Raw genomic sequence first — 9,021 nt, 5'->3', positions numbered from 1 at the left:
GAAGAAGAAGAAGAAGAAGAAGAAGAAGAAGAAGAAGAAGAAGAAGAAGAAGAAGAAGAAGAAGAAGAAGAAGAAGAAGAAGAAGAAGAAGAAGAAGAAGAAAGTTGGAACGGACCTTGGAGGTCATCCAGTCCAACCCCCTGCTCAGGCAGGAAAGCATATATACCATTTCGGACAAAATCACTGCCTTTTCATTAGCACAAACCACCATTAACTTAGATTAACTTAGTCAATTTAAGAAAGCTGGGCAGCGCTTGCTTTGAAGCCAGCTTTTTAAGAGTCCAAACGGACAGAGAGAAGACTAGGAGAAGAAAAAAAAGAGAGAGAAGTATTTAGAATTAGGAGCGTTTTTCTTACCTACATAAAGCCAACGGAAAAAAGCCTTGAAATTTTTCATGCTGCTGTCTATAACTCTGGGGGGAAAAAAGAGAGAGAGCAGAAATGATTCTTTAATGTAAGGGGGATTCCTCCCCGGCCGTTGGGATTTATTTCTACCAATCATTCGCAGGTCGGCCTCAAGTTACGGCCACAGTGGAGCCGAAATTTTATGCTGCTAAGCGAGACACCTTTGCAAAGTGAGTCTGGCCCCATTTTGCCATCTTGCTTGCCACAGTTGTTAAGTTAGTCATTGACTAACTTGTCAGAAGGTCGCAAAAGGGGACTGTGTGATCCCAGGACGTTGCGACCGTCGTAAGTATGAACCAGTGGCCCAGCGGTCGAATGTTCATCGTGCGATCGTGGGGGACGTTGAAAAAGTCCTAAGTTTGCAACGATGGCGAATATCTGGAAAATATTCGCCACCGAATCTGCACTAAGTCCTGCTATAAATACTTCGAAACCTCCTCCCAGAGGGGAACAAAAGAAACAGACCATGAAGTGAGGTGTGTGTGTGTGTGTGTGGGATGGTCTCTAACAATTTTTTGAGCTCTAAGCACATCTGAGCGCTTATAAGCAGCATGCTGAATACCAGGCAACGAGCGTCCTATGATCTTCTCGCTGTCCTCACCACTCTCTGTATGATTGGGGGGGGGGGTTGCCAATCCTTTCAATGACTTACTGGAGAAGTTCGTTTGCTTTCAGAATGAAGGAGCCGACCGCAGTGATGGCGTCTGGAAAATGGAGAATAAATGTGAAATAAAGGCCGACTGAAGGCGCTCTCCACGTCGAGCCAGCGAGAAACGACGCACTTACCTTCTATGCCCGATGCGTCCAGCCCAAGGGACTCGTACTTCTGCTTCCACAAAGCCATGCCTTTCAGCTCGCTTAAGTGGTATAGCAAGGCCTCCGAGCCGCTGTCAAAAGCAAAGCGTGAAGCCCATGAGCAGAGGTGGAAAGGAAGATCCGTCAGGGTGCCAAAAGCAAGGCGTAAAGGCCGGGAAGGGAAGAACGCACACACACACACACAAAATTGTGAATTTTTTTCTTTCTCCTCCTGGACTCTGTCTGACAGACTGAGAAAACAAACCAACATGGAAATAGGTTTATGGGGTCTTCGCTTTTCTTTCTCTCTCTCTCTTTCTTTCTTCTTTCTTTCTTTCTTTCTTTCTTTCTTTCTTTCTTTCTTTCTTTCTTTCTTTCTTTCTTTCTTTCTTTCTTTCTTTCTTTCTTTCTTTTTCTTTCTTTCTTTCTTTCCTTTCTTTCTTTCTTTGTCTTTTCTTTTTTCTTTTTCTTTCTTTTCTTTCCTTTCATCTTTCTTTTGCTTTCTTCCTCCTTTCCTTTCCCTTCCTCTCCTTCTTCCACTTCTTTGTCCCCCTCTTCTCCTCCCCTCTTTTCTTCTTCCTTCCTTCCTTCCTCCCTTTCCCTTCCCACCTCTTTTCCTTCTTCCTCACTGTCTTTTCCTTTCCTTTCCCTTCCTTCCTTTTTTCTTTTCTTCCTCTTTGCCTTTCCCTTCCTACTCCTCTCCACTCATTCTTCGTTTCTTCCTCTCCCCTCTCCTGACTCTTTCCCTTCCTTCTTTCCTTTTTTTTCTTTTCTTCCTCCTTTCCTTTCCCTTTCCCCTTCTTTTCTTCTTCCTCTCCTCTTCCTCTCCTTCTTTCCTTCCTTCCTTTTGGTTTTGCTGTGTTACTGAGCCCTCTATTCTGATGAGAGTGTAATTTTTTGAAACAAATCATTANAAGATAGATAGACAGAGAGACAGAGAGACAGACAGAGAGAGAGAGAGAAAGAAAAAGAAAAAGAGATAAAGATATTTAAAAAAGAAGTTTTAGCCTTCCTGTGGAGTTGATTTCTTGGTTTGGTCTACACAGCGGAGCTCACAAAACAAACCAACCTAGGAACAGGATGGGAGTCAAATAATCACATCCTGCCGGTGAATTTCCAGAAGTCGTTGGCTGAATAGCTTCAAAAGTAGCCTCTGACGGTCTCATCTAAATCAGGCCTGGAAAATTCTTAACAACGTCCGTGAGAACTCAAAGGACCACTCAATTGGAAACACCCGGCCCTTCCACTCACCTGGAAGTAGGTTATTTCCGGATCTCCGTCCGGACCGGTGTCTACTTCTGTCACAACTGAAAGCGATTTCAAGTCACTGGACAAGCACAAGGCCAGGCAGGAACCCCTCACCTGGAACAACAGGGTGACAAAATGATAAACCACATTTTCTTCATTGTTAAAAACCGTTCACAGCGCAAGCGGTTGAATTTGTCTCTCTTCTTATCTCAGTCATTAGGGATTTGTCATCACTGATCAAAACTTAGTAGTTTTGTTTTTTTTATAATATTTTATTAATTTTCCATTTTTATATTTGAATATTTAAAAAGCAACGTGGTGACTGGGTTAATCAGTAGTTCAATAACAAAATCTTAGTGCAAATCTCAGGTTATAACATCAAATATTTCTTCTCTTTTCCCCTTAACATTTACTGTCTCATATTCAGGTTAGTACATTTCTAATTAAATATTATGAATATGTTTGATTTATTGATTAACCCAGGCAATTTATATATAACGGTTTTGATTTATTAAAGGGGATATTGTGGGATTAGGTAGATGATTTAATATGGTGGGAAATAGATAACTCTTAGGAAATAGAACAAGATTGTATTAAAATGTGTATTTTGGATATTATAGTTTGCTATGAAGTGAGATAAGGGAAATTTTGGCCACCCAAAGTCTGAAAATTATAAATATCAAAGGTTAAATTGGAATATTGATAAGAAATTAAAAACTGAGTAAAAATCAATAACAGGATATGGATTGTTTATGAAGATTGAATGTAATTAAGATATGCGTAAGCTAAAAAAAATATTGATAAATGTAATAATGATGTTCTTATTGAGTTGATATAATTAGAAATGTACTAACCTGAATATGAGACAGTAAAACTTAGTAGTTTTAATCAGTGATGACAAATCTGTGAGTCTTTATTCCTGTCTTTATTGTCTATTCTGCTGTGTTGAGAGGTATAGACAATCCTCAACTACGAACGTTACTGAGCCCAAATTTAAGCGAGATATTTTTAAGTGAATTTTGCCCCAATTTAGGATCTTCCTTGCCACCGTCGTTAAAGTGAATCACTGCAGGAGTTAAGTTAGTAACACGGTTGTTAAGTGAATCTGGTTTTTCTATTGAGTTTGCTTATTGGAAGGTCGCCCAAGGGGATCATGTGACTCCTCTGGGACACTGCAACCGTCCTAAGTACATGCCAGTTGCTAAGCCTCTGAATTCTGATCCCGTGACCCTGGGGATGCTGCAACGGTCGTTAAGTGTGAACCCTTCTTTTCTGAAGAACTGAAGAAGCTTCTCGGGATGAGAAGCGAAATGTTTTCAAGGGGAAAAAAAGAACCAAGAAAGACCAGCTGACTTTTGGAAAAGCATCTTGGGGATTCTGAACGCAATTTTACTTACTACCACCCCCAGCTGAACAAGTGTGAAAGTGGAACCACATACCCCTGTTATCGTCGCAATCTTGTACATTCCATAAGCATAGATCTCAATGAAGCCATTGACGCCTCCGAGAACGAGGGCATTAAGCCTACATAGAAAAGGATTTTTTTGTAAAAAAAAAAAGAGAGAGAGAGAGAGAAAGAAAGAGAAGGAGACAGAGAAAGAAGGCAATCATGGATGCAGTCAGGTTAGAAAAAAGATCTGTCAGGCACGTATTATCATGTTCGATGGACAGGTGACAAAGCAAACAACTATTGGAAAAAAGATACATACTTGGTTAGAAAAGACGTTAGGAGAATGTGTTGATTTTGAACCTGAACTTTTTTTTATTAGGTATAATGCCAGAAAAGACTAATAAACAAAGCTTATACTTGACTTTGCATGTTGCAATAGCGGCAAGAATATTTGCGCAACACTGGAAGAATGAAGGAATACCGTCAGATGAAGAAATAATTTAAAAAAAATACTAGAATGCGCAGAGATGGACAGATTGACTATGAGACTGAAAGAAAAAGAAATGGACTATGGTAACAAACTTGAGATTTATTTAACCATTGGCTAGAGGAAAGAATGCCCAGTGATATTTAACTCAACGGTCCCTTTTCAGCATCTTGGGTTGGAGTGCAAATGATACATTTTTACTACACACCCAGAAGTCCTACCCAGCCTACGTTTGTAGTCCAAACCCCCAAAGGAGGAGACCCCCCTAAAAGAGAATTTGTAGGAAGTTTTATTCCCTTCCTAAGCAAAACCTGCCAGCTTTCCTATTAGACACCCACAATCAGAATCTAATTTTTCCCCCCCTTTGGGGAAATAATAAAGAAGCACGGTTACCTGACGTCGCCCATGAGTTTCATAATTTCATCGGATTTTTCTTCACTAAAACATAACATAGTCAAGATCAGTTAAAAGAAGCAAAAATCAGGAACTTTTATTTTGGGTTTAATGGATAAAGACTTGGAGGGGGGAAATGGAACTTGGATGTTAGATACGTTGACAGCAGCAAGATTACTTTATGCACAAAAATGGAAGGACGCTTTGATTTCCCACAATGGATGAATGATGGAAAAGTTGATGGAGTTAGCAGAGAGGGCTAAATTGACAGCTTTGATTAAAGGGGGGGGGGAACCACAATTACTTTTGTTTCTACTTGGAAACCGCTTCTGGACTTTGTGCTTGAGGTGGGGGGGGAAACGAAACTTTGATTTTGAGTTTTACCGGCTAGACTGGTCTGTTGTTATAGAAATGGCTATGTAAAAGTAAAATAAATAAATAAATTGAGGTTGGATGCTATTATCTTATCCCACTACACCAAAGAGAGTCAGAAACCAATGCTTTTTCTTTCTTTTCCCCTAGACTTTTCCCTTTCCTTCTGCCTCCTTTACTTTCTCACTATTTTGTGTTTTATATTAGAAACTAGTAAAAAAAAAAAGATCAGTTAAAAGAAACGTATCTTGTTCTCCAAATTCTCAGGAATTAACAAACAGAAGATGAGTTTTACCTGAAAATCTTTGCTGTGGTGCTGTAGCTGCATTAAAAAGAAAGAAAGAAACAGAAGCAAATTCAGAGAGTGGTGCAAAAGTTAATTAAACAAGGGAGGGAGAGATGAATGGATGGGTAGATAAAACATCTTCATGTTCCCTGCAGTTATTAACACACAACATACAAGTAGCATTATCGTTTAGGATAAGTCAGGACGTATTCATTCTATTCCTGCTCAGGACTAAAGCAAAACTTCTTCTGGGCAATTCCATTCCAAGATAATCTGGAGATTTCCCCAAAAAAATGAATCTTCCAAACTTGACCTATAATCACGAAACTATCCCCAGAATGGTATGGTCCAAAAACATCTCTGACTATCCTTGTATCGGTGAAAAACCATCATGGATTTTAATAAACTGTTGCGAAGCTTGAAACACTATTTAACTCAACCAGGTTTATTCGGAGCCTCTGCACTGCCTGGGACAGGGGTAGGCAACCTTGGCTCTTTTATGACTTGTGGACTTCAACTCCCAGAATTCCTGAGCCAGCCATGCTGAGGGGAAAGGGAGAGGTTTCCAAGCTGAGCCATGCTAACTCAGGAATTCTGGGAATTGAAGTCCACGAGTCATAAAAGAGCCAAGGTTGCCTACCCCTGCTCTAAACTAATAAAGTCTACATTAATTAACATTCATTATGCTTTCATATGTTCCTCTAACTGAGGGGTCTTCAAACTTGGCTCTTTTATGACTGGTGGACTTCCACTCCCAGAATTCCTGAGCCAGCCACGCTGAGGGGAAAGGGAGAGGTTTCCAAGCTGAGCCAGGCTGGCTCAGGAATTCTGGGAGTTGAAGTCCATGAGTCATAAAGCGGCCTAGGCCTAGGCCAGAGGTAGGCAACCTTGGCTCTTTTATGACTGGTGGACTTCAACTCCCAGAATTCCTGAGCCAGCCATGCTGAGGGGAAAGGGAGAGGTTTCCAAGCTCAGCCATGCTGGGAGGAATTCTGGGAGTTGAAGTCCACGAGTCATAAAAGAGCCAAGGTTGCCTACCCCTGGCCTCGGAGTAAGCCCATTCTACTCAATAGGCTTACTTCTTGCATAAGACACGGTCCATAAAAAAACCCCACCTGAAATCATAAAACAGCCAACAATCAGGGCACAAATTCAGGTGTCTGTTCAACGTCGGAAACAGCATTCAGTTCTAAAAATGGCTTCCTTCAACTCTCAAAGGCTCGTGAAGCTGGCTCCGTACACACTTCCACAACCCCACTCTTCCCTCCCGACAACTTACTTCTTCGGCAACGGAGGCAACTTTGGAAGGAGAAGGCTGGATTCGTCTTCAGCGTTATAAAACGAAATGAGGACGCTGAAATGAAAAGAACAATTCTTGGATTTGGTTCCAGGAAGATCCTGGCGAAAATAAAACTACCTTTAGTTGTTTTTTCTCCCCCCCCCCCAACACGATTCTCTTTCTAGGTGTGTTAAGGTTACAAACGGTCACCAATGTGAAAAATGGTCATTAAATCCCTTTTTTTTCAGTTCCACTGTAACTTGGAACAGTCACTAAGGAAGCTGTTGTAAGCCGAGGACCGTCTGTATAAAAAAAAAACTGGAGCAGTCAGGAGACCAAAGACACGTCCCTAAATTGTGGGTTAGTGACCCTGATGGACAGGATGGTATGATCCAGATATTTGCCAATTCTAATTGTAGTCTGGGGACTTTTCTTTTAAATACAGGAAGGGCTGAATTACAGAGCTGAAATCCACATTTTGCCCATGGTCTGGAAGGGATCAAAAGGCCCTCCATTTTAATCATTCTTGTCCAGTCAGTCGGCTGGGCAAAGCCACAAAGGCCACGGACGAATCTTGACCTTCAACTCACCTGTTTTCCTCCGTAACTTCCATCCAGTACATGAACGTCAGCGGGACGCTGACCGAAAAAGAATGCAAACTCTCCGGCTTTTCCACGTCACACAGGATCACTTTCTTCGTATCGGCAAGCCCGAAAGCCAGAACTGCAAAAGCAATCGCAGGGGATTAAAAACACGCAAATGCGTAGATTGAAGACGCTTCCTGTCAAGGTCTGGGATCAACCAGGATGAGAAAGCAGAAGGACGGAGGAGAAAAGAGGAGAGGAGAGGAAAGACTGACTTGGTAATAAGGCGCACAGAAGGGGTTTATAATAATAATAATAATAATAAAGTTGGAAGGGACCTTGGAGGTCATCTAGTCCAGCCCGCTGCTCAGGCAGGAAACCCTATACCGTTTTGAAAGAGAAGGCCACACTTGGAATAACTGCGTCCAGTTTTGGTCACCACGATGTAAAAAACGATGTGGAGACTCTAGAAAGAGTGCAGAGAAGAGCAACCAAGATGATCAGGGGACTGGAGGCTAAAACATATAAGGAACGGTTGCTGGAATTGGGGATGTCTAGTTTAATGTTAGTGTGGGATCAGCCACAACTTCTGGTGGCAAGCCGTTCCACTGGTGAATTGTCCTCCCTGTCAGGAAATTTCTCCTTAGTTTTAGGTTGCTTCTCTCTCTGTTGTGCCGTTGTGACTCTGAGCGGTCACTAAAAGAATTATTATAAGTCGAGGACTACCTGCATAGGCACACACACACACACACACCTACAACTATAACAGGAGTACATATTTATTGGAAGTGGGAAATGTTCGAAAAGTTTTCAGCAAAGCTTGTTGGACAAGATGGGAAACTGTAGCAGGATGCAGGATAATTTTTCCCCCCGAATGCGTAACGCTTTCCTTCCAATCTGCCATGTTAAGAATTCTCCCACATGCAGAGGGTCTTCCTGCTTTGGGGGAAAATCCAGTCATTTCAAACGTGAATCTTTCATATAAAGTTTTATTTATTACTTTTGCCGTCTGGTCTCCAGGCCAGAGCGGATACTTCTTTGCCCGTGCTTTCATTCGGTGGCAAGCTCCAGACGCGCTGAAAGTTCGCCAGGCGGTGAAGCAACACCTAAGAAAAGAGAGGGGGGGGGGAATTAAGTCACGTCCACCTTCAGAAGGAAAGTGAAGTTCTACTAAAACTCTACTATAACTCAAGGTTATTCCTGCTGCCCATCGCAGGGAGAGGCCGCCGGTGGAATCCACTGCCTGGCCCGGTTCCTAAAGCATCTGCCACGGCAAGCAAATCGGAAATGGATTTGCACAATTTCTTTTATCCAAGAATTGCTGGAACCAGGTAAGAAAGAATCATCCAGATCAGGGGTAGGAAAGGATGGGCCTTTTATAACTGGTGGACTTCAACTCCCAGAATTCCTGATCCAGCAGGGGTGGGAAACTATGATCCTTTCACGTGGACTTCAACTCCCAGGATTCCTGATCCAGCAGGGATGGGGAACTATCATCCTTTTATGTGGACTTCAACTCCCAGAATTCCTGATCCAGCAGGGATGGGGAACTATTATCCTTTCACGTGGACTTCAACTCCCAGAATTCCTTATCCAGCAGGGATGGGGAACTATCATCCTTTCACGTGGACTTCAACTCCCAGGATTCCTTATCCAGCAGGGGTGGAGAATCATGGTCCTTTTACATGGACTTCAACTCCCAGAATTCCTGATCCAGCAGGGATGGGGAACTATGATCCTTTCACATGGACTTCAACTCCCAGGATTCCTGATCCAGCAGGG

General features: G+C 42.3%; 1 protein-coding gene across 1 annotated transcript in view; it reads right to left on the bottom strand.

Annotated features, from left to right (window-relative positions):
• ANAPC4 (anaphase promoting complex subunit 4) overlaps positions 1-9,021 on the bottom strand; it is a 25,005-nt gene that overhangs the window by 13,169 nt on the left and 2,815 nt on the right. Inside the window, exons 2-11 of the mRNA XM_029286385.1 lie at positions 8,240-8,345; positions 7,246-7,378; positions 6,656-6,730; positions 5,386-5,412; positions 4,719-4,763; positions 3,888-3,972; positions 2,435-2,562; positions 1,192-1,292; positions 1,058-1,109; positions 362-413 (exon numbers count right to left, since the gene is read on the bottom strand). Of these exons, the coding sequence (XP_029142218.1) occupies positions 362-413; positions 1,058-1,109; positions 1,192-1,292; positions 2,435-2,562; positions 3,888-3,972; positions 4,719-4,763; positions 5,386-5,412; positions 6,656-6,730; positions 7,246-7,378; positions 8,240-8,345 (804 nt within the window). The remainder of the gene's footprint in view (positions 1-361; positions 414-1,057; positions 1,110-1,191; positions 1,293-2,434; positions 2,563-3,887; positions 3,973-4,718; positions 4,764-5,385; positions 5,413-6,655; positions 6,731-7,245; positions 7,379-8,239; positions 8,346-9,021) is intronic.

This window comes from Protobothrops mucrosquamatus, unplaced genomic scaffold, assembly GCF_001527695.2.
Source record: "Protobothrops mucrosquamatus isolate PMUCROS unplaced genomic scaffold, P.Mucros_1.0 scaffold3522, whole genome shotgun sequence".
NCBI lineage: Eukaryota > Metazoa > Chordata > Lepidosauria > Squamata > Viperidae > Protobothrops > Protobothrops mucrosquamatus.
Note: the sequence above shows the minus strand (reverse complement) of the source record. Positions and strands in the feature narration are given on the sequence as shown.